Source organism: Rhinoraja longicauda, chromosome 1, assembly GCF_053455715.1.
Source record: "Rhinoraja longicauda isolate Sanriku21f chromosome 1, sRhiLon1.1, whole genome shotgun sequence".
Lineage (NCBI taxonomy): Eukaryota > Metazoa > Chordata > Chondrichthyes > Rajiformes > Arhynchobatidae > Rhinoraja > Rhinoraja longicauda.
In genome coordinates, this window is record NC_135953.1 from 29,646,562 (window position 1) to 29,673,181 (window position 26,620).

The 26,620-nt window shown below is 41.4% G+C and overlaps 1 protein-coding gene across 9 annotated transcripts in view; it reads left to right on the forward strand.

Moving 5' to 3' along the window:
• The window catches only part of znf532 (zinc finger protein 532), a 121,204-nt gene extending 96,570 nt beyond the window's left edge, over nt 1-24,634 (forward strand). For all 9 annotated transcript variants that reach the window (XM_078426142.1, XM_078425804.1, XM_078426317.1 and 6 more), the window contains 2 exons: nt 17,055-17,202; nt 20,151-24,634. In XM_078426142.1, the coding sequence (XP_078282268.1) occupies nt 17,055-17,202; nt 20,151-20,651 (649 nt within the window). In that variant the 3' untranslated portion in view covers nt 20,652-24,634. The remainder of the gene's footprint in view (nt 1-17,054; nt 17,203-20,150) is intronic.
• Nucleotides 24,635-26,620: the final 1,986 nt, after the last annotated feature.

Consider the following 26,620-nt stretch of genomic DNA (forward strand, 5'->3'; position numbering starts at 1 on the left):
GGCTGATCATTTAAAATCAGTACCCCATTCCTGCTTTTCCCCATATCCCTTGATTACTTTAGCCCTAAGAGCTAAATCTAACTCTCTCTTGAAAACATCTAGTGAATTGGCCTCCACTGCCTTCTGTGGCAGAGAATTCCACAGATTCACAACTCTCTGGGTGGAAAAAGCTTTTCCTCCTCTCAATCCCAAATGGCCTACCCCTTATTCTTAAACTGTGATCCCTGGTTCTGGACTCGCCCAACATCGGGAACATTTTTCCTGTACCTAGCTTGTCCAATCCTTTAAGAATTTTATGTTTCGAAAAGATCCCCTCTCATCCTTCTGAATTCCAGTGAATACAAGCCCAGTCAAACCATTCTTTCATCATGTCAGTCCTGCCATTCCGGGAGTTAACCTGGTTAACCTACGCTGCACTCCCTCAAGAGCAATAATGTCCTTCCTCAAATTAGGAGACCAAAACTGCACACAAAAGTCCAGGTGTGATCTCACCAGGGCCCTCTCCAACTGTAGTAGGACCTCCTTGCTCCTAAATTCAAATCCTCTCGCAACGGAGGCCAACATGCCATTAGCTTTCTTCATTGGCTGCTGTACCTGAATGCTTACTTACAGTGACATGTACCAGTTCTGGGTTTGGGATGGAGGCTATTTCATGGATCCTTCGCTCAAAGAGAAGGCCTTAATCTTTACGTTTTATAGGGAATGAATAGAAATGGGATTTGTGCAGAATAGCACTGAGGTAAAAGGTTAGTCATTGAATGGACCAGTCAGGAGAGGCTGAATGGCCTATCCTTCCCGATGTTCCTTAACTACTTCTGTTTAGACTACATCCCTGTGTCCTACACTCCCCTTCGAGTGGAAATGTTTTCTTATAGTTCTGCCTGCTACGTTAGTTCTCTGGGGGGAATAAAATCTATTCACCTGGCCCCTTTTCATAGAGTCATAGAGTGATTCAGTGTGGAAACAGGCCCTACGACTTCAACATGTCCCAGCTACACTAGTCCCACCTGCGTGCACTAGGTCCATATCCCAAACAGATTACTTTCCCATTCTTCAAGTCAATTTATGGGCCTGTCCCACTTCGGTGATTTTTAAGGCGACTGCCGGCAACTGTCAAAGTCGTAACAGGAGTTTGTACGTTCTCCCCGTGACCTGCGTGGGTTTACTCCGAGATCTTCGGTTTCCTCCCACACTCCAAAGACGTACAGGTATGTAGGTTAATTGGCTGGGTAAATGTAAAAATTGTCCCTAGTGGGTGTAGGATAGTGTTAATGTACGGGGATCACTGGGCGGCACGGACTTGGAGGGCCGAAAAGGCCTGTTTCCGGCTGTATGTATATGATATGATATGATATGAGATCGGCGACTTTTTTCCCCCTACGACAATGTCTACAACAATGTCTCGGTTAAGCTACGACAACCTACCACCTAGTCGATGGCAAGCTACCGACAACCGGCGACCCAGTCGTCGCGACCTAGGACGTCCACCTACGACAGCGACTACGACAAGGTATGACAACCAAAGTCGACCTACCTCCACCCTCGACAAGCTACGACCCTGTCAGGTCACAACTGATGACAACGGTAGCCATTTCACATAATTTGGGCGCAAAAATGGGTTTGGGTAGGGTCTCCGATCATTCTGCATCATGACTGCCAGGAAGCAACATATGATGGCATTGCTCTTACATCAAATGCAAGCCCTGCTGCTTGCAGCGGCCCTCATGCTTAAAATTCTGCAAGACGGAAGGACAAGAAGAATGGGGAAGAAGTAGCCCAAGAAGAGGTCTGTGTGGTTGAAGTCCTTGCCTCAGAAGGAACCCAATGAAGTGCAATGTCAAAATAAATGAAAAGAGTTCGCTTTTCAATGCAGTGCAATGCTTGTGTTTGTGTTTTTATTATTGGTCAAAATAAATGAAATTAAAATATTTGAAAGAGATGCCATGAGAAACTACTCTGAAATACAATAACTTCAAACATCAATCCCGATGTCAAAATGTCCAAAATTTACTTTATTCAAACAAACAAAATTCTTATAAAAGGTGGATCAGCACCGGCGACAACCAAGGTCACCTGGCGACAACCTATGACAGCGCCCACGACAGGAGACGACAAGCTACGATCATTGGCGTCAAGCCAGCAGTCGCCAAAAAAATTTGAGCACGGTGAAAATTCTGCAGCGACCAGAAAAAAGCTATGAATTTTTGGCGACTACTCCCGACCATGCCCGCGACACACCGGCAACCATGCGGCGACAGCCTAGTCGCCTTAAAAATCGCCGAATTGGGACAGGCCCTTAAGGATAGTGAACGAGTTCTGGCTTTGCCAGTGATACCACATCTCATGACCAATTAAAAATCTAAGAAAATTAATTGTGACATGAGACCAGTGGATAACTGATCTCCACATCGGTAGTGGGGAAAATGCTAGTCAGTTATTAAAGATGTGATAGCATCACATTTGGAAAGTGGTGAAATAATCGGACAGCATGGATTTATGAAAGGCATTCATGTCTGACGAATCTTATAGAATTTTTTGAGGATGTAACTAGTAGAGTGGATAAGGGAGAACCAGTCGATGTGTTATATCTGGACTTTCAGAAGGCCTTTGACAAGGTCCCACATAGGAGATTGGTGTACAAACTTAAAGCACACGGTATTGAGGTGTTCAGTGTTGAGGTGGATAGAGAATTGGTTCACGGACAGGAAGCAAAGAGTAGGAATAAACGGGTCCTTTTCGGAATGGCAGGCAGTGACTAGTGGGGTACCGCAAGGCTCAGTGCTGGGACCCCAGTTATTTACAATATATATTAATGATTTGGACGAGGGAATTGAATGCAACATCTCTAAGTTTGCAGATGACACGAAGCTGGGTGGCAGTGTTAGCTGCGAGGAGGATGCTAGGAGGCTGCTAGGAGGCTGCAGAGTGACTTCGATAGATTAGGCGAGTGGGCAAATGCATGGCAGATGCAATATAATGTGGATAAATGTGAGGTTATCCACTTTGGCGGCAAGAACAGGAAAGCAGAGTATTACCTGAATGGTGGCCAATTAGGAAAAGGGGAGATGCAACGTGACCTGGGTGTCATGGTGCACCAGTCATTGAAAGCAAGTGTGCAGGTGCAGCAGGCAGTGAAGAAAGCGAATGGTATGTTAGTATTCATAGCAAGAGGATTTGAGTATAGGAGCAGGGAGGTTCTGCTGCAGTTGTACAGGGCCTTGGTGAGACCGCACCTGGAGTATTGTGTACAGTTTTGGTCTCCTGTCGTATGTTGAAAGGCTGGAGCGATTGAGCTTGTATACACTGGAGTTTAGAAGGATGAGGGGGGATCTTATTGAAACATATAAGATAATTAGGGGATTGGACACATTAGAGGCAGATAACATGTTCCCAATGTTGGGGGAGTCCAGAACAAGGGGCCACAGTTTAAGAATAAGGGGTAGGCCATTTAGAACGGAGATGAGGAAGAACTTTTTCAGTCAGAGGGTGGTGAAGGTGTGGAATTCTCTGCCTCAGAAGGCAGTGGAGGCCAGTTCGTTGGATGCTTTCAAGAGAGAGCTGGATAGAGCTCTTAAGGATAGCGGAGTGAGGGGTTATGGGGAGAAGGCAGGAACGGGGTACTGATTGAGAGTGATCAGCCATGATCGCATTGAATGGCGGTGCTGGCTCGAAGGGCTGAATGGCCTACTCCTGCACCTATTGTCTATTGTCTATTGTCTAATCTGAGGAAAGACATTCTAGCCGTAGAGGGAGTACAGAGAAGGTTCACCAGATTGATCCCTGGGATGGCAGGACTTTCATATGAAGAAAGACTGGATAGACTAGGCTTATACTCGCTGGAATTTAAAAGACTGAGGGGGTATCTTATAGAAACATATAAAATTCTTAAGGGGTTGGAGAGGCTAGATGCGGGAAGATTGTTCCCGATGTTGGGGAAGTCCAGAACCAGGGGTCACAGCTTAAGGATAAGGGGGAAGTCTTTTAGGACCGAGATGAGAAAACATTTCTTCACACAGAGAGTGGTGAGTCTGTGGAATTCTCTGCCACAGAAGGTAGTTGAGGCCAGTTCATTGGCTATATTTAAGAGGGAGTTAGATGTGGCCCTTGTGGCTAAAGGGATCAGGGGGAATGGAGAGAAGGCAGGTACAGGTTACTGAGTTGGATGATCAGCCATGATCATATTGAATGGCGGTGCAGGTTCGACGGGCCGAATGGCCTACTCCTGCACCTATTTTCTATATTTCTATGTTTCTATAATGGCCATGTCCACAGTCAAAACGTACTGTTGTATTTTAAATTGATTTACTATATTATGGATCTGACATAGGGAGGAGATGGAGGCACATATTACCCATAGTCATGAATTCCCACCAATTCTAAAGCCCAATGGTAACAGAACTGAATGAGAACAGAAGTTCGAGAGTCATCGAGTGATACAGTGTGGAAACAGGCTCTTCGGCCAACGTCCCAGCTACACTAGTCCCACCTGCCTGCGCTTGGTCCATATCCCTCCAAACCTGTCCTATCCATGTACCTGTCTCACTGTTTCTTAAACGTTGGGATAGCCCCGGCCTCAACTACCTCCTCTGGCAGCCTGTTCCACACACCCACCACCCTTTGTGTGAAAAAGTTACCCCTCAGATTCCTATTAAAATCTTTTCCCCTTCACCTTGAACCTGTGTCCACTGGTCCTCAATTCCCCTACTCTGGGCAAGAAACTCTGTGCATCTACCCAATCTATTCCTCTCGTGATTTTGTACTTGATTTGTACATGAATTTTGTACATGAATTCGTTCTTGAATTTTATATTTATAAGGATTCATTTCTTTTCGAAAGGTTTAATACCAGTTTTTTTTAATGCTGCAATAGACATTGTGTACAAAGAAAAATAAAATGACCTCTTTCCCTGATTGTTTGGCTGCATTCTTAAATTTATACAAGAAATAAAAGTCTATTTATTTTTCTCATAGACCAGGGGCCTCCAAACTTTTCAGCATGAGGGCCACATTATATATTTGGCACATTTTTGCGGGCCGTAGGAAAAAATAAAGGTGTGAGTTTTATAAATTTAATGAACTCAAAAAAGTTTAGTCTAGGTTACGTTAGATTAGATTAGGAAAGGTTAAAATGGTTAGGTTAGATTAGGTTAGTTTACATTAGGTTTATATGGCAACAAATAAATAATATTCCATTTTTTTTTAAAGCTTGAAATATTGGAATATAAACATAGCACAAAAAGTAAGGAAATTTGTGTTTGGTAGATTATTTCTTTGTTGTAACAATGCTTCTTGGCAATAAATCTTATACCGTTGGAAAGCCTGTTTATTTCCCTTTTAAATGGTGCCACATTTGTAAGGAACATGCATTTGTGGGATGAGCAGCAGAGCTGAGTATATGGGTTGCGCCCATGAAAAATTTGCCAAATCTTCTCTGCCAATGCCAAACAGCTTATTCTGTTGTTGCTATTGACTCTTATTTCGAGCTTCTGGTACCCCCAGGTGCTGACAACCAGGTGCCTGATTGGCACCTGATTGGCAGCATCTGTGAGTATGGGCCCTGCTACAGTGGTCAGTAGGTGTCTGCACCAAGAATCGGCATGCCACGTTTGACTGATCTGGATAGGGCCCGTGCGATAGGGCAACTTCAAGCTGGTGTTCCGCAAAACCAAGTTGCAGCATTATTTGGAGTGAGCCCTAGTACCATCTCCAAAGTGAAGGCCAAGTTCCATATAACGGGGGATGTCAGAGACAGGCCGCGAAGTGGGCGTCCCAAGAAGACGACACCCGAAGAAGACCGTTTCCTCACCCTGTCAGCACTTAGGAACCGTAGGCTGTCTTCTACAGATTTGCAGTCAAGGTTTGCAGGACGATATGGCCGACGGCTCTCTGCCCAGACAATTCGGAATAGACTGCTCGCAGCCGATCTCCGGTCTCATTGGGCTGCCAGGAGGCCTGCCATGACTGCCCTTCACCGTCAGGCCCGTTTGCGCTGGTGTCGGCAACACGTGCACTGGAACCTGAACATGTGGAGGAACGTTATGTTCAGCGATGAGTCCAGATTCTGCCTACGGCAGTTGGATCATAGGGTCAAAGTGTGGAGAAGACGCGGAGAACGCTATGCTGATTGCTGCACCGATAGAGTAACATCTTTTGGTGGAGGCAGTGTGATGGTGTGGGGCGGCATCTCCCTCACTGGAAAAACGAGGCTTGTCATCATTGGAGGCAATCTCAATGCAGAGAGATATCGAGATGAGATTCTGCAACCAGTGGGAATCCCATATCTCCACAGTCTGGGACCGAACTCTATCCTCCAAGATGACAATGCTCGCCCCCACAGAGCAGGGTTTCTCAGAGACTACCTCCAGAATTTGGGAGTGGAGAGGATGGAATGGCCTGCCAGCAGTCCTGACCTCAACCCCATTGAACACTTGTGGGATCAGCTTGGGCGTGCTGTTCGTGCCAGAGTGACCAACACAACCACGTTGGCTGACTTGCGACAAATGCTGGTTGAAGAATGGGATGCCACCCCACAACAGTGTGTGACCAGGCTGGTGACCAGCATGAGGAGGAGGTGCCAGGCTGTTGTGGCTGTGTATGGTTCTTCCACACGCTACTGAGGCTCCTGTTTATTAAATGAATAAATTGTTAAATTGCCAATATGTCTTGTTTCTTCAGACTTCAATCATCCAATCCACCAAACAACACCGAACAAGAGTCAATGGCAGAATAAGCTGTTTGGCATTGGCAGAGAAGATTTGGCAGATTTTTCATGGGCGCAACCCACATACTCAGCTCTGCTGCTCATCCCACAAATGCATTTTACTTACAAATGTGGCACCATTTAAAAGGGAAATAAACAGGCTTTCCAACGGTATAAGATTTATTGCCAAGAAGCATTGTTACAACAAAGAAATAATCTACCAAACACAAATTTCCTTACTTTTTGTGCTATGTTTATATATATACCTTGGATATACAATTATTTATAAAAACAGAAAAAATACAGAGAGAGAGAGAGAGAGAGAGAGAGAGAGATAGAGAGAGAGAGAGAGAGGGAGAGGGAGAGGGAGAGGGAGAGGGAGAGGGAGAGGGAGAGAGGGAGAGGGAGAGAGAGAGAGAGAGAGAGAGAGTGTCTCCGGTGAAGGACCCCTCTCTCTCCCCCCCTCTCTATCTCCCCTCTTTCTCTCCCCCCTCCCCTCTCTCTCTCCCCTCCCTCTCTCCCAGCGCCGGCGAGATCTGCGCCGCTCCTCCACTCTCTTCCCCGGCCCCGTCTCCCTCTAACGCAGCAAAATAAGAACAAACACAAGTGTTGTTCAGAAGCCCCGCATCCCCGGGGTGAGAATGGAGCAGCGGCGCAGATCTTGCTGGCTCTGGGAGAGAGAGAGAGACAGGGAGAGAGAGAGGGAGGGAGCAGCCCCCGCAAGTGACGGCACTCCTTCACCGGACCCTCTGACACCTTCCCCCCCCGCGCTCCTGCTCTCACCTGCTGCTCCCCCCCTCCCTCTCTCCCCCCCCCCCCCCTCTCTCCCCAGGGTGAGTGGCGGGTGCAGCGGCGAGGAGGGAAGTTTCCTTGAGTTTGTTGTTTGCGAGGGGACGCTGTGATCTCTCGCCTTGTCCCAACTCTGCGTCGGTGGCGATCCGCTCTCCTGCGAACCTTCGCCGGCAGCTTCTGCCTAAGAGCTTGCTGCGGGCCCGGTAAAATCTCATGGCGGGCCGGATGTGGCCTGTGGGCCATAGTTTGGAGATCCCTGTCATAGACCATTGATAACCTTATTTCTCTACTGTCCATAAAGTTTTGTATCCCGCTGCTTGATTTTTTGTTAATCATTGTTCTTTTTTTTTAAAGCATTAATTTCTCATACCTAGCCGTATCAGATCTTTTCAATATTGTAACTTCTACATGGTTTTAGCATCCGTTCAAATTGGTACTCTGGACATAAAGGGGGCTTTTTCTGGTTGGCTGCCAGTGACTAGCGGAGTTCCGCAGGGGTCAGTGCAGGGGCCGCTACTCTTCACGTTGCATGTTAATGATTTGGGATGAAGGGATTGAAGGCTTTGTGGCCAAGTTTACAGATGATACGAAAATAGGTGGAGGGGCAGGTGGTACAGAGAAAGCAGGGACTTTGCAGAAGGACTTGGACAGGTTGGGAGAGCGGGCAGAGAAGTGGCAGATGGAATATAGTGTAACTAAGTGTGGAGCCATGCATTTTGGTTGTAGGAATAAAGCCGTAGATTATTTTCTAAATGGGGAGAGAATCCAGAAATCAGGGACTTGGATGTGCTGGTGCTTCCCAAAAAGTTAATTTGCAAGTTGAATTGGAAGAAAAGAAGGCAAACGCAATGCTAGCATTTATTTCCAAGGGGGCTAGAATACAAAAACAAGGATGTAATGCTAAGTGCTCTTTAAGGCACTGGTCAGGCCGCATTTGGAGTATTTTTGAGCAATTTTGGGCACCATATCTGAGGAGGGTCCAGAGGCGGTTTACAGGAATGATCTCAGGAATGAGTGGGTTAACATATGATGAGCCTTTGATGGAACTTGGCCTGTACTCGCTGGAGTTTAGAAGAATGAGGGGGAACCTCATTGAAACATACCAAATAGTGAAAGGCTTGGATAGGGTGGATGTGGAGAGGGTGTTTCCACTAGTGGGAGAGTCTAAGACTAGAGATCAATGCCTCAGAATTAAATGACGTTCCGTTAGGAAGGAGATGAGAAGGAATTTCTTTAGTCAAAGGGTGGTGAATCTGTGGAATTCTTTGGCACAGGCTGTGGAGGCCAAGTCAATGGATATTTTTAAAGCAGAGATAGATAGATTCTTATGTGTAGGAAAGAACTGCAGATGCTGGCTTAAATCAAAGGTAGACACAAAATGCTGGAGTAACTCAGCGGGACAGGCAGTATAAAGAAGGATCTCGACCCGAAACGTCACCCATTCCTTTGCTTCATAGATAGATTCTTGATTAGTACAGGTGTCAGGGGATATTGGAAAAAGGCAGGAGAATGGGGTTAGGAGAGATAGATCAGCTATGATCAAAAGGTGGAGCAATCTTGATGGGCCGAATGGCCTAATTCTGCTCCTATCACATGACTTGACAAGGTCACATGACCGTATGACCTTAAAACAGAATAGCACAGGTTCAGGTCACGATATCTAGGCTGATCATGATGCTAAATTTAACTAACCACATCTGCTGCACATAATCAATTTCCCTGCATTCCCTGCATGTTCATGTGCCTGCTTAAATGCCTCTCGGGTTTGACTATCATGTCTGCCTCCACCAACCCCCCAGCAGTGCATTACAGGCCCCTCCACTCTCTAAACAAAAAAATGCCCTGCACACCTCCTTTAAACTATACCCTTCTCACCTTATAGCTTCGGCTTCTAGTGTATGTCTGCATTAATTCTATCCTTTCTGCTCCAATGCACCAGTATTTCAAATTATTCTTTTAATCTTAATCTTTCAAATAATTTCAAGGACAGTTTGATAGCAGTGCACGGTGCACAATTTAAAGTAAGCATCCTGTGTGGTTGGACCTGCATAAATGCAGAATATTAATTGAGCTCCCTTCTAAATCAGGTTTTCATGACATGCTGGTAATTTAGTTTGTGCCACTCATGATCTGCTTCCCTTTAGATCGGTGTGAGATAGAAGTCTACACATATTCATATTTGACTGTCTCAATGAAGCAAAGTCTTATCAATACTTGGGAAACAAAATAATGCATGTTCCTGTTTATCAAGTGCTCAATATTCATTTTGTGGTTCTCAGTTACAATGCTTTTGAAGATTCCTTTCTAATATTTCATCCTTTTCAAATTCTAAATATGTTATGATTATGATATACATTTTAATATAAAATATCAATAAAGAAATGACTAATAAGAGCCCACCCACCTCAAGACTAACTGTTTCAATAAGCACTATCATTATTTTAAAATATTCAACACATACTTGGTTTTGCTATTTTTTAACATAGAGTCTTTCTTTGCTCTTTGGAACAGCCTTTCCTTATTAATGTAATACATGTTGCCAAGTTCCTGAATATGTTATTTTTCCATTTTGTGGGACTGGTTAAAGATAGCTACATCTAAGGGAAAGCAAAAATCCAGTCAGTGCTGTTTCATTTTTTTCTTGGGACCATGTACTGCAGAACAGGTGCAATGGAAGTCAATGCCATGGATGTGTATAAAGCTATCTGTCAGAAATTTAGCCATGTTGAATTCCCTGGAATTTGTTCATTTCTGCTTCTGTAACACTTAATAAGCTCTGAAATATTGACAGATTTAATAAAAACCTTCAGATGGCATATTACACTTACATTTAGGAAACGTATAATCTCTTCCAAACTCAACATACTTTTGAGAGTGGAACAGAAGCATTGCTGTCCTCTAACCTCTTAGATGTTTGTTGATAAAGACAGCAATCTCTCTAATTAGATTTGATGTCACCATCATCAGAATGAATGCTTTTCACCCCTGGGTGAAGAAAAATGGAAATGGTATTGACAAGGACAGAAGACCTACTAATTAGATGTGATGACATTTTTAGCAGAGTAAAAGTTATATATGTTGCATGCTAATAAGGATTGGAACAGAAGTATAGGTCAGATGAATGCTTGGCTAAAGAGTTGGTCCAGGGGCCAGGGATTCAGATTTTTGGACCAGTCCTCTGCAGCAGAAGTGACTAGCACAAGAGAGATAGGTTGTTGCACCTGAATTGGGGAGGGACCAATATGTTTCCATTAGTGGGAGAGTCTAGAACTAGAGGTCATAGCCTCAGAATTAAAGGATGTTCTTTTAGGAAGGAGATGAGAATATATTTCTTTAGTCAGAGGGTGGTATATCTGTGGAATTCTTTGCCACAGCAGGCTGTAGAGGCCAAGTCAGTGGATATTTTTAAGGCGGAGATAGATGGATTCCTGATTAGTACAGGTGTCAGAGGTTATGGGGAGAAGGCAGGAGAATGGGGTTTGGAAGGAGAGATGGATCAGCCATGATTGAATGGTGGAGTAGACTTAATGGGCTGAATGGCCTAATTCTACTCCTATTCCTTGTGACCTTATATGCTAATTGCAGATTGGCTGGTGCCGTGAGGATTTAAACTAGATGGAAGGAGGTTGGTATCAAAAGCAGTAGTGCTTCATGGGGCAGATGGAAGCTGGAAGTTGACACAGATGTCAGTGACAGCAAGTTCAATAGACAAGATAGGCAGGAGCATTGCTGGGATCGAAGAAAGTCTGCTTGATTAAAACCCATTTACTTCAATGCCAGTGGACTGGCAGGTAAGGCGGATGAACTCGACAAGGTTAGGTACACGGAATAGGCTATTATAGCCATTACAGAAGCATGGCTAAATAAGAGACCGGATTGGTAGCTCAGTGTTCCAGGATATTTGTACTACAGGTAGGATAGAGATGGAGGAAAGGGAAGATTATTTGTATTTTTGATTAAGGAAAACATCGCAGGAGTAGACCACGATGAAATTAATAAGGGATCATACTGTGTGTATTGGCGGAGCTGAGAAATAACATGGGGATGATCACCTTGTTGGGAATGTATTACAGGCTGCCAAATAGTTGATGGGAATTGGATGAACAAATATGCAAGGAGATTGGAGAGTTGCAAGAGTAATAGAAAAGCAGAAGAAATTGGACTTTCTTAATATAGACTAGGATTGCCATAGTACTAAGGGCTTAGATGGGGTGGAATTTGTCAAGTGTATTCCGGCATGTGTCCTCAGCCAACGTATAGTGGGCCCCACTAGGGAGAGACAAAGCTTGACCTCCTCTTTGGAAATAGCGCAAGGCAAGTAACTCAGGGGTTAGTGAGAGACACTTTGGGACCAGTGACCATTGTTCAATTAATTCCAAAATAGGTGTGGAAATTGACAGAACTGGTTCACAAGTCAGGTTCTATATTGGTCAAGGTGAACTTTATAAAACAGTTAGATAGCAGCTTGCAGATGTTGATTGGAGCAGATTGTTTGTGGGCAAAGGGACATCGGCAAGAGGTAGGCTTTTAAAAGAGCGATGGAGAGAGTTCAAGATCTACATGTTCCTGTCAGAATGAAGGGCAAGGGTGGCAAGAGTCAGGAATCCGGAGAGTGATGTCATAAGTAGAAAAGATGGTGGAGAGGTTTTTGGCATGCTGGGCATCATCAGTCATGCACTGAGTATAGATGTTGGGATGTTACGTGACAGCTCTATAAAACATTGATAAGGCCACACCGGGTATAGCGTTTAATTTTGATCACCATGCGAAAGATAAGATGCTATTAAGCCAGAAAGAGAGCAGAAAAGACTGGACGGACTGTGGACTTTGAATAATGCCGCTAATAATGGCGGCACCTGCATGTTCAATAGATGCAAAAATTTCACGATGCAGTTGCATATGTGACAAATAAAGCATTATTGATTATTGAAGAATTACGGGCATGTTACCAGAACTCGGGGGACTGAGTAATAGGGAGAGGTTGTGTGTGACTTTGTTCCTTGGGAGTGCAGGAGACTGAGTGGTGACCTTATATTGGCATATAAGGGGCATAGAAAGGGCAAGTGCACTTTTGGGTATGGGAATCGAGAACTAGAGGGCATAGGTTTAGGGTAGGAGTGGAAAGATTCAATAGGAACCTGCAGGGAAACCTTTTCACACCGAGGGTGGCATGTGGATGGAGCAAATTGCCAGGAAGTAGTTGAGGCAATAGACAATAGACAATAGGTGCAGGAGTAGGCCATTTGGCCCTTCGAGCCAGCACCACCATACAATGTGATCATGGCTGATCATTCTCAATCAGTACCCCGTTCCTGCCTTCTCCCCATACCCCCTGACTCTGCTATCCTTAAGAGCTCTATCCAGCTCTCTCTTGAATGCATTCAGAGAATTGGCCTCCACTGCCTTCTGAGGCAGTGAATTCCACAGATTTACAACTCTCTGACTGAAAATGTTTTTCCTCATCTCCGTTCTGAATGGCCTACCCCTTATTCTTAAACTGTGGCCCCTTGTTCTGGACTCCCCCAACATTGGGAACATGTTTCCTGCCTCTAACGTGTCCAACCCCTTAATAATCTTATATGTTTCGATAAGATCCGCTCTCATCCTTCTAAATTCCAGTGTATACAAGCCTAGCCGCTCCAGTCTTTCAACATATGACAGTACAATAACAAACATAGAAGACATTGGGATAGGAAAAGTTAGAGGGACATGGGTCAACATAGACAAATAGGGCTAGCTTAGATGGGCATCTTAGTCGGCACGGACATGTTGGGCCGAAGAGCCTGTTTTCGTGGTGTGTGACTCTATGACCAGGTAAGGATAATTTCATTCTGGCCACTTTAAAGCTTTCTTTAGTTTTCTCTCAGGAACCATTATGGTGGGTGGTTAGCATAAGTTATGTCAGATATGAATTTGCTAACACTATAATGTGATGTTTATTTTTCATAATATGATAACTAGAGTCGTCCACTACTTAATGTTCCATGGCAGATGTGCCGCAGGAATTCAGTCTCACTAATGCTTAACCATGAAACTACTCAATTGTGATGAGTTCCCCATTTGGTTTACTAATGTCCTTTGGGGAATAAAATCTGCCATTCTAATTAGAAAAAAGAAGATAAAATCAGATTTGTGCATGTAAGCCAGTTAATGTCTGCAAAATATTAAATGGAATATGGATGAGTTATGTGATCCTGAGGATGTTCCAGAAATTGATCCAGTGGAGATTTTGACAGAAGTGACCAAAGATTGTACTGCAATTTAATTAAGACAGCAACAACTTCCTCAGAGGAAGTGGATAAAATCGTAAAGAGACATATTGCTTAATGAAAACCAAAGCAACTCAGAATTGTGGGGAATGATTAAATCTGTAAATTAATAAATAAATACTTATGGATCGTTTAAAAAATAGAAAATCAGTATGGTATAATAAATACGTGACATTTGTATGATGCATGCACACATGCAAAGTGCAGATATCGGATAGATAAAGTCACTTGCATTTATTCTAGAAACTCTACATGGCCTTTGCTTGGGTTTGAAGTAAAGAATATGTGCGCACATGGCAATGCCTTTTGTGAACTGTTCCGTTGTAGTCCTCGACCTTTATGTGACTCATGAACAGCGTTTGAATCATCCACAGAGCTTCTTTGCCAACTTTGCAATAAATGAACAATGTTGCTGGATTAAAATGTAGCCAGCAACATGTATAATCTTTTACAATAAATACTAAAGGAAAATTAGGTGAATGGAAACTTTTTATTGGGATTTTTCATAACTCCTAGAACACAAAGAACGGACAGGTGTCCATGCTAATGCTGCTGCCAATACAATACCGCACTTATATATTTACTGAATCTTTGATGTTCCTTTGCTGTAGTTAACAATCGTCTATTCTACATTTTACTTGAACTTCATCTCTTTTGATCTCTTACACTTATCTCTGTAACTCCCTCTCCCCTGACGCTCAGTCTGAAGAAGGGTCTCAACCCGAAACGTCACCCATTCCTTCTATCCAGAGATGCTGCCTGACCCACTGAGTTACTCCAGCATTTTGTGTCTATCTTCGGTATAAACCAGCATCTGCAGTTCCTTCCAAAACACATTTCATCTTAATTCCTATCAGATATCCAATAGAAATTATAGGTTTATGCTGGAAGAGACAAGAATTTGGGGGGGGGGGGACCTGTTGCAGTTGATAACACAAGAAATAAGGAACCACCTATAATTTGCATCTCGGCACAATGCGCATAAAAGAATGTGTCTCTGCTCAACAAGGGTGCTGCAACATACCCAATGGTACCCAAGGTCAAAAGAAAAAAAGATGATGGGAAGCATAGAGATGTAGGAAGATAAAATTGTTTTTAACATGTGAACTGGAAGGCTGGAGGACCACTGCTAAACATTTTTGCTTGATGCTTGGGTGGAGGGTACAAGGTGAGAAAGGGAAGATAAACGGTGAAGTAAGATACAAATTAATCTGATAATGAGGAGATGCATAAGGATTCAATCTGTTGAAGCAAAAAGAACCAATTCTGGTACATATTGGTTGTAATATGTAGAGGGCATTGTTGTGGATGAGCTTGTGTTGGGAGAAATTAGAGATGGAGTAAGCGAAGACACCAGGAAGAGCATGACAAAAACTATATTCTAGGTGAAGAAGGGATGGGGGCAGTTATTTGTTGCAGCAGCAGAATTGTGTGAAAACTGGTACTGTTAATTCGCTTCGAAATTCTCAATCAAAGCTTTTCTATGGGTTTGGATGGATAAACAAGTGGATCAGTAAAATGTGATTCCAGGTTATGCTGAGGGTGATGGAAATTAATTGGCATGATCCTAATTTTGTAGAGAATTGGGTGATTTATTTTCCATCCTTCAAATGAACACGATGAAACCAGATCTTTCAATTCTGACCCTACCCCAAATCTGTGCCTTTCTCTCAATGAACAATAAGACTTTCTCAGAAGTCCCACTCTGAAGCATTTCTCATTAAACACTGTGAAACCAAGGCTTCAAACCCAATATACTTTTCTTTCGTAGGGTATTGTACTTTCACAGCCACAACTGCTCCAACCTTCCTCTGAAACACATCACTTTTGGGCTTTAATGCCATGGGTTCTCTGAGTCCTTGGAGTGCCCGGCACGTCTCTGGTACTTCTTTCCATCCTGCAGAGATGAGCCCCTTTCCTGACCCAGCCTGAGCTGACATTTCTAGCTATAATTAATGATATTTTTGTGTATTAACCCTCTGACCTCCTTCTGTGAATCATACTGAAAAGAGGAACAAATAGTCTTTTTTCAGACCAAGTGAAAAGCATCTAGTTATTTTTTTGAAGAATAGTCAAAATATTATAACCCAGGCAAATATTGCATAATTTTTTAGAATTTACTTTGCATGGTGCAAGAAATGATCAGTTCAACTGGCTAAGGGCCAAGTGTTGGTCAAGAAAGAAGGAGAAAGCGTTTGTCATATTCAAATAACACAGCAGGACTATTTAAATCCACCAAAAGTGATGGTAAATGATTGTCTGGCATTTCTTTTGTAAGGAAGAGCCCCAACAATGCAATACTTCAATCTTATATTGAAGTATCAGTATAGTTCACATATTCAAGTTCTAAGAGACACAAGAGACTGCATATGCTGGAATCTTGAACAACAAAACAAAGTGCTGGAGGAACTCATTGGGTCAGGCAGCATCTGTGGAGGGAAATGAACAGTTGACTTTTTCGGTCTGGACTCATCTTTTTATTTGAGTCCCAGTGTCTTCTGAGTGCTGCCATTGAACCAAGTTGGCACTTAGAAGGCATACCAGGGACTGAAAGAAATAATGAAAAGGCCTAACAGACACTGGGAAAGGAAAATGCAACATCTTCTAGTAAAGGGCAAGTTACAAGGGTTTTGTACAAGGCAATGTGAATGGCAGAAGAGCGGAAACATGATGTTAGACGTGTCAAGACTGCCAGATAGAAAAAAATGATCACAAGCACATGCCTCAAATTTCCTCCTCCTTGCTTTAGGAAAACATCTCTACTGTTTCTTTAGCAAAAAAAATGTTGTGTAGATGGAGGAACTCAGCAGGTCAGGCAGCATCTGTGGAGGGAATAGACAGATTGATTTCAATTGTGACTGTCATTTTCTGTCCAACGAGACTGTCAATGAGGCTGTCATTTTCCTTCACAGATACTGTCTGAATTGTCATCTCTTCTCTTCCCTTCAGATATATTCTACAGTTCTTTGGGTAGGAAAATGTTGTGCCCAGTTTTCCAGTTGTGTTTTGTCCCAATCATTGATATTCTTTACCGTAAAGAACAATTATCTTGGATAAATTCTGTAAAACCTTTAATCCACAGGCTATTCTTAGCACCTCATCGTGTTGCCAGAAGGGAATTAACATTTTTGTAATCAAAGTATTGAATTTGTATGGTTGCATCAGCACTCATAGTTAATGAGAGTATGTTCATTTGTTTGCAGGGAAGTTGAAGATGCTTGTGATGATGTAATGATTGGTTAAATCCTTTCACTGTACATCTTGCTTATATGTCCATATCTTTTTTATTTCCAGGAATTGCCCTGATTCTAAACGTACATTCACCAAACGGTTTATGCTAGAAAAACACATTCGACTCATGCATGGCATAAAAAATCCTGATGTGTCACAGATGACAGAGTCAACAACCATAGCAGAATCTCCAAAGAAAGAAGATAGTCAGGTTAGTTTTAATCAAACATGGCCCACAGCTTGCAACAACTATCTTGTTGAGCTGGATTCCAGAGTTATGGTCCATGACAATGCAGAATACTTTTCCTACTTTGATTTTGATCTCATTGGTGAAAATTGTTCTAGGAATACATGTAATTTTAGGTCTAAGGCAGAAGGTTTAAAAATGTAGGTTTGAGTCTCCAAGGACAGTTTTCCCCAGATTTTGAATGGATATATAGATCCCTTTTCCTCTGTCAATTCGAAGATATTCCATTTAAGGAGGTCACGCATAAGGTCATAAGTAATAGGAGTAGAATTAGGCCATTTGGCCCATCAAGACTACTCTGCTATTCAATCATGGCTGATCTATCTCTCCTAACCCCATTCCCCTGCCTTCTCTCCATAACCTCTCACACCTGTACTAATCAAGAATCTATCTATCTCTGCCTTAAAAATACTCACTGACTTGTCCTCCACAGCCTTCTACGGCAAAAAAAAACATAATTTCACCACCCTCTGACTAAATAAAAATTTTCTCATCTCCTTCCTAAAAGAATGTCCTTTAATTCTGAGCCTATGACCTCTAGTCCTAGACTCTCCCACTAGTGGAAACAGCCTCTCCACATCCAAGCCTTTCACTATTCTGCATCATTTATGGAAAAATAAACTGCTAATATTTCATGACAAAGAATATTTGTCAGAACTGGGAAAGAGAGGGAACAATTCAGTTCCTTTGCCAGATTTGAAAAAGGGTATTTGATCTGAAACTTTAAATCCCATCCACTTTCCACAAGGATTTCCAGACCTGCTGAATGGAGTTCCAGATTTCCGGCACTTCCATTTAAAAAAAAATCAATTTAAGGATGTGTGGATCTTTAGACTCTTGGGTCCAAGAACATACTTTAGCAGTTAAAATGGTATACCAGCGAAAAGGCTGTTTTACTACAAAGTTAATATTAAACATTTTTCATAACTTTGCATTATTATTCCTCAGTGAATTTGCAGTAAAGGAATTGTTATTTACATTGTGCGTGCCTGTCAGAAGGCAAGTAGTAAGGTTTGTTCTAATCTAATTACAATTTAATGAGTCAATATTGGTGTTTCATAATTTCAACTCATGCCATGGTTAGAGTATATTTGAGCCAGGGACACCATCTGGGTTGACATATTCAAAAGATAATTTGGCAAAAGATGCAACATATATTGATGTTCTAAAACTATTTTTTGGGATGCATGCCTCTTAAGGCTTGCAACGATTCCTTTGAGGAAGGGTTGACGGGATGCTCTGAGCTCCAGCAGTTCATGCGTTGAAGACCCTCCCACAATCATAGGTAGGGATTTTCATGATATAAGTTCACTAACCATTAAACCAGAGTGATGTGTAATATGCAGGCTACATGCAGGAGATGGAAGTTTGTGCACTTCCAGTCTTTTCTTGGTTTTTCGCAGTAAAGGGTTTGTTAGATGTTGAGAAAGAAGTAGTGGCTTCCCCAGAAGGTGTTTGCAATAATCTTGGTACTCTAGTGACGGAGGAAAGGAATATTTTGAGCTAGCAGGTGATATACCAAATGACCGGGTTGCTCTTACCTTGACTTTGGGATTACTGAATGCCATAACAGAGAGGGGGTCAACAGTTCTGCACAGTCCTGTACCTGAAATGAAAAACGATATGATAAAACTTTATTCATCCCCGGAGGGAAATTGGTCACCCGACAGTCACAACACACAACACGAAAACTTGAAATTAAAAGTGAAAACAAAAGGAAAAGGCAATGACTGTTGGCTGGCTGCCATGTGCACAGCGTCTTCACCGGAATGGATGAACAAACAAACACAGACTTATCCCCTGGGCAGAGGATACTAAACTAGAGTGCCTCCCCCCCCCCCAACACCGGGTCCCCCTTTGTTCTCCCACCGTCCCTCACTGCGATCCCTCCACGCCCCGTCCCCATTGTTCCTCAAAGGCGGGCCCCCACACCGGATCCCCATTGTCTTCCCCTCCCCCCTCACGCTCATCAACCACTGATCGTGGTTCGACCGTGAGGCCCCACTGCCACCGAGGCTCCCATTGCCGCTGAGGCTCCAGCCGCCGCCGAGGCCCCACGACCGCCGAGGCCCCACCACCGCAGAGGCTCCCGTTACTGCCGAGGCACCCGCTGCCACCGCCGAGGCACCCACTGCTGCCGCCGACTTTCCATGCTATATCTTAGTTTAGACATATAGCATGGAAACAAGCCGTTTAGACTACTGAACATCCCGAACATCGATCACCCATTCATACTTGTTCTAAGAATCAGCTCTTTCTCATCCACATTAGGGGCAATTTTACAAAGGCAATTGAGTCATGCACAACATGCAGGGAGTTCAGCAGGTCAGTTTGGAGCAAACCCTGTTCTTCCAAAGCTTACCATGGGATAGCCACAAAAGAAGGTAATCCTTGCTCACCTATCTTATCCTTGATTTGGGAATACTTAAAATTGGTGTTGGATGCACAAGCATTCCACTTCCCACCAGCTGGCAATCCCAGACAGTGGAGACACTCCCAGTGGAAACAAAAATAATGCACCAAACAATATGAATCTTACTGGCAGCAGAAATCACACAAAAATGGCACCATTTTCATTTGCTCATTAATTTAGTTAATAGCAGAGGTTGTTTTCAAGATTGTTATTCAAGCTTAGAATCAGTCGGATATTAAAAACCACTGGACCTTTACTGTCATTATTTGATGTTGTTCCAGTACCTCGGTTAAGTGAAATAATTGTTATCAGTGGCGGCAGCTAATTTAGATTAGATTTTTTGTATCATTGTGGTCACTAATCGGCAAGACAGTGAAAGTGATTCAAACACTCTAAATGCAGTTTCAAATGTCTTCAGTGGTAAGCAATGTATTGTCGCTGGAGTTTCTCTGAGATTGACCAAGAGTGTATTACTTCGAGCTTTTGTTGTTTCCCACAGATTAAGATGCCGCCGAAGAGGAAGACAGAAGATGAAGTGGCAGAGATCCGGCCTCCTCCCAGGGGAGCCATCACACAGCCATTGAAGAAACTGAAAATTAATGTCATCAAACTCAATAAATGTGCCGTGTGCGGCTTCACCACAGAGAACGTGACTCAGTTCCAAGAACATCTCCCCCAGCACAAAACTGATGGCACAACCTTTCAGTGCAGGGAGTGTGGCCTCTGTTATACCTCTCTCCAGTCCCTAACCAGACACTTGTTCATTGTTCACAAGATGAAGAATGCACAGCAAGTTGCCAGGCAAAACGGTGCCCGGGAGGAGAACACAGCGGACTGCAAAATGAGCCTGGAAGAGAGTCAGGCTGAAATGATGATGACGGACAAAAAGTGCAAAGTTTGCTCCAAAACGTTTGAAACTGAAGCTGCCTTGAACACACACATGCGAACACATGGCATGGCCTTCATTAAGTCCAAGCGCTTGTGTACATCAGAGAAATGAGGAGCATTCTCACACAATATAATATCAGACAGTCGAAGTAACTCCACGCAGAACAGACTGCTTCAGCGGAGGCAAACGCTGCCTTGTTGCAGCTTTAACTTGTGTCATTGGAATGTCACGTGAATCCCTCAAACACCTCACCCATATAGACTGTTGCTTTCATGGCCAGCATCACTTTTCAGCCGTAGTTTGATTAAAAGTAAAACTTAAGATTTGAAAGTGTATGTTTTTTTGTACAATTGCTATACATATTTCCTTTTTTTAATACAAAATAATATGAAAATTTTCCTATCACCACAAATCCAATTAATTTTTGTTAACATGTAGTGAGTGGTTTATGATCAGCCATGATCAGCTCGAAGGGCCAAATGGCCTCCTGCACCAATTTTCTATGTTTCTTCCACACCGAGAAGCTAAAAATATTCACGGAAGTCATTTTAAATATATAAGGAAAAAGTAGAATCTTAATTAACAGGTTATTGCTGAAATGTTATTTAGTCACCCATTAGTTGGTTTACCTGAGCACTGCCTTTTAAAGATACAAAGTTGTCTTCTGTTGGGCCAAATTAAACAGGGTTTATTTGCAACACCGCTGTCCTTTGGTTAAGTTGATTGGTTGTTCAAATGTGTGATGCACTCAAGAAAAATAATTTGTGGAAATATTTCCCAGGAAGTATGTGTTTGGTGATGAATGATCTAAAACCACAAGGATTCAAGGATGTGTTGATAACTTGTTCTAATAGTGTGTGTGTGTGTGTGTGTGTGTGTGTGTGTGTGTGTGATTGTTCTTACTTGCACCAATGTATGAGTATCCATGAGGTGATTTTAATTTCTGAAGCAAATGAGTACTTAACTGCATGGATAAAATAGAATTTTTAAAGGAGTCTTACATTTCTTTTTAAAATATTTTGCTTCATATGTTCATTCATAAGACTGTCGGGGTGAGTGGTGGACCAGTGTTATATCCAGAACTGTTTTAGTTTTAACTTCTTTCACTTCAATCTCCCAAAAAAAAAGTTGGAACCTCAAATTTAATATAATGTGCATGAACTATAATATATGATGAAGAAGGTTTTATAAAGAATGTTGTCCTGTTAGGAGGTAGCTAAACCAAAGCAATCGTTCATTTATAAAAATAGAAGGTTGTAAAATGCACTTGCGGACTTTTGGCCAACAAAATAGCATAAAATAATTAATGGGAGCTATATTTATTATGTGTGCCTGGAAGCCTGGAAGACTCTTTGTGATGCACCCAAGTATCCCACTTGCACATAATGAGGACCCTTCTCCTCTGCGGCAGAACCTCGTTCTCTTATGGTATTATGCTGACTCCTGGTGGTTAAAGTGCAGAAGTACATCTATTGTTTTTTTTCCTTTGAATAACCAGGGATATGGGAAAAGGAATAACCCCAGATTTTTAAAAGGTATTGGAAATGATTAAAAAGAAAATGGACTGGTGATACTGGGTTACGACTAACATTTTTCAGATAACATTTTTCAGTATGTGATTGAATCCTGCAGGATTGACCTTCAATTTTGTGGAAATATTCCTGGCAACCTTTCTAACCACTGATTTGTAAATATTTGGCCAGGCCTGGTAAACTTTAGTCTTTTCCTTCAAAAAGTTTTACTTTAAATGCAAAATTAACTGCAATGTATTAATGGCCACTCTAAGCCTATTTAAATTGTAAAGGCAAAATTAATGATAGTAAGTATACAGCACATAAATGTTTGAATTATCAATAAGCAATTGCTTATGTTAATTAGCTCAATATTTAATTGTTAGTGATTAAGAATCACTTTTTTCTGGTAAGTGCTCTTTTAATCAGAATTGGTTCTTCTGATTCTAATTTAATCTAATCAGATCTTTCAGAATGTGGAGAGACAGTCGTTCGGTATATTTAAAGGTTTTAGATATTAAGGGAATTGAGGAATATTGGGTTAACGATGGAATGTAATACTGAAGTAAAAGATCAGCCATCGGAACAGGAATGAGGGATAAAGTGGTCTACTCCAACTTCTATTTCTTCTCAATTATAATTTTTTGACTTGTGTGATTTCTGCAGGAGATAGAATGCTATAATTATTAATACCTGCGAACTTATGAATCTCTAATGTTTCCTCTAGTCCCTGCATTTATATGGCTCTGACCCATGTTCTGTGAAGCATTTTCTTTTGTCCAATCTGTTTTAGGCTTCCATGAACACAGTGAATCCTTATTGTGAGTGGTGGGATGGGTTGAGGAATTTGATTTGAGACAGACTCTTGCAATCATACAGTTCCCTACAAATGCAAAGTTTAACATTTCAAGGGCCCTGTCACTAACTAGACTTAAAAGATGCTTATTTTAAAAGTGTATAAATGGAAGAGAATGCATTGCCACGTAATCTGATGCATAGGTTTACCATTTTGCTAAGAAATTGGAAAAGGTCAGGTGCAATGATGTGGAAGCATGCCTGCTTTTCTCTAGGTTGTGGGTTTAACTGTTGCCTAAACTGATGGGATACAAGCTTATTTAATTTGTATAAGTCTTGTGTGAGGTATGGTCTTTAATGTGGCATTATTAGCGGTTTCGTGGAGAAATAAAATTGGCTATTTTTTTCTGCTGTCTAGGTGATACAATAGGAGGTATATTAAATAAGGATAAAAAGAACCAGAAGAATTCTTTCAATGCTTATAGCTCATTCGATTGCAAGTCAGGACTGCTGTCCTGTGAAGAATAAAAGCAAAATTTCTAACAAAATTTGGGGGAATACTAGAGTAATAACAAGCAGGATGAAGCAAATTATTGCACTTGTAGAAACATGTGAATGTGGTTAATTCCATTTTGTTTTGTTTAATAAGTAATTTTAAATGTAAAGTTCCTGACTTCTGACATCAAACTCATTAGTTCACTGGAATTTTAAAACCAAGGTGGTCAGGAATTTGAACCAGCTTGAAAACAAAGGGATGATAGCAGTCTGCTCCGAACTATATATATATTTTAAAAAACACGCATTTTGTGTTGCCATTTGTTCTGATATTACCTGAATGTTCTTATATTTATTTTTATATATAAATAAAAGTTGCAACTTCCAGATTCCCTCGTTGTTGGTCTGGGCAAAACTATGGCTTCAGAATGTTACTTCCAGTCAGAGATTCTAGCTGCTCTGTACCAAGCCTTAATTCATATTGATGTTAAAACAGGATTCCATGAAATGGGAACATTTGGTGCATATTGTATTTTTTTATGCTTTTAATCAAAATGTAAGCAGCTAGCCAAGCTTTGAATGTATTCCCCCATTTTCTTTTCAAGTAGCTAATGCGACCATTTGATATGTACCAGGACACTTATGAAAGGCAAATTATATTATTCTGCCGTTCCCTGTTCAGCATATCTAAGTCTGCGGCCGCATTATTACTGGACCTGTGTGATTTATTTTTTTCCCAGATCCTTTTTATTTTATTTTTGCAGATTACTATACTGTGTTATATCAGAAACTCTTCTTAACCAATGAACCAAAGCCCCAGTTATAAGATTGGCTTCCATTTCCAGTTTCAATATTTATAAGCAAATTTAAAGAGTAGGCAATTCAGTCAATTGCTGTATTTTCATATACTGTGACTGAACATGATTGAAAAAGTGAGGTTTATTTTCATGTGAAGCAGGACTGAGCGATAATTAAATATTTAATGCCGTGACATATCAGCAATATTAACAGATGTATTTTGGGTAGTAGAGCCCTTAACTGATTCACCAGGTAACATATAGACATTTTTAACAAAGCTGCAATGAGCAGAAAGCATTATACAGGCAAAACTGCTCTTAATTTATTGTTGTAAATGACTCCTCTTGCAAGTCTGAGCTTCTCATTATCTTTTGTTTTGAGGGTTTTATATCTTGTGTGTTTAGTTCAATTAAAATTTTGTACTTTAAAAAAAATTATTTTTGGTGTAGATTTTGACGGCATGAAAGATGTGGCCATTGTCTTGTTGCGTCTCTAGGGAGTGTCATGCTGCTGTCCTTGATGGTAAAATTGTCAGCTGTAATCTCATTAAATTTAAACATTTAATAAATGTTTAAAGTATTTAAAGAACTGACGTGTGCACCAGATTTTTGTTCACTTGCAGTGGTAACCATTTTTTGAATAAAAGTTAAACATTTTTAAAAGGAGTGACAGATGTTGATTTAGGTGAGGGAATAGTTTGATTTTAAAAGAAAACAAAAAAATAAGACCAAGAACCAAGAAGCATTGGGGATTGCCAAGTAGAATATGTCAGGGCTGAGTGTAGCAATAATAGTGCAATAGTGATCAAAGTTAAATCATTAAAAATTGTTAAAATGTCAACAAAAAAAATAATTGCACCTGGATACACGAAGCATTTGTTAACCAGTTAAATGACACAGTGACATAAATACATAAATGGTTTTAATTGGTTTTACAAAGACCAACCCTCAGGAATAAAGTATTCCTGAAACTAACTCAGAAACAATTTAATTAAAGTCAATCTCATGGTAAAGTATCCTGTGGACAAGTGGTCAAAGTATAATTGTTATATATTATATATAATTGTTATATAATTGTATATAGATGAGCACGGTTCAGTTAAAAACACAAACTTAAATAAATCCATTCAGCAGTTCGATCATGTGCTAAAATGTTACTATTGACTCTTAGTGAAACTATGAGAGGTGAACAGACTAAGATAAATTGAGAAGCCAGATGAAAAGATTTGGCAGCCGATACACAAGGCAAATAGTTAAAACAATATTTCATAATTAATGGACAAAGAATTATTATTTTTAATTCCATGGGAATAGTGATCCATCTGTGGCCATCTAATGAGGTTTAAATGCAATATCAGACCAAAATAAGGTGGAGGTTGTGCAGTGTAATACTCTTGATTGATTTTTTGAGATAAAGAAGATGTACTGTGAAGGGAAATTGAATAAGATTGACACGTACACACCAGAGTTTAAAAGAAATACTGATGCTCGTTGAAATCTAAGATGCTGATTCTCTTTGTTCGAGCTGGAGAAACTGAAGCATAAAGGAATAGGTTCACTGAAATAGGACACACATTTATTTACCCAAAGATTTGTAAGCATTTATTTTGGTTTCAACCCAGTGATGTCCTTGCTCAGTCTTTGTAGTATGTTCTAGACCGGGACATATTTACTTTTGGATAATCCAGAGAATAGAGATTGCATGGCAAAGTAGACGAGGATCTGAGGACCAGCCACAATCTTATTTAATGGTGGAATGGATGCAAGAAGCTGTATAATTGGCCTTGCTTTCTTTTGCTCTTAAATATAGATCGATCTTTACATCATAACGAAGGTGATGGCATCAATTCTGCATGCGGTTAATAATATACCAATTCATTCACAGTCAAAGAGAATAGCTGTTTTTTTGGAACTGCTTTCACTGTTGTCAAATTACTCTCTTTATATTGTGCAGCAGAACATGACATAAAAATTGTGACCCTTTGAGTCTGTGATTGCAATGTTAACATCTAGCTAAATGCTGTGCATGTATAGTTGATGCAAAATCTCATCTTGAGTTTTATTAGATTAATGAGGATGCACATCAATCATCTGCAAAATTCTTTTTGTCATAATGTCATAAGGAATAGGAGTAGAATTAGGCCATTCGGCCCATCAAGTCTACTCTGCCATTCAATCATGGCTGATCTACCTCCTAACCCCATTCTCATTCCTTCTCCCCCTAACCTCTGACACCTGTACTAATCAAGAATCTGCCGTAAAATATCCACTGACTTGGCCTCCACAGCCTGCTGTGGCAAAGAATTCCACAGATACACCACCCTCTGACTAAACAAATTTCTCCTAAAAGAATGTCCTTTAATTTTGAGGCTAGGACCTCTAGTCCTAGACGCTCCCACTGGTGGAAGCAACTCTATCCAAGCCTTTATCCACATCAACTCTATCCAAGCCTTTCACTATTCTGTATGTTTCAATGAGGTCC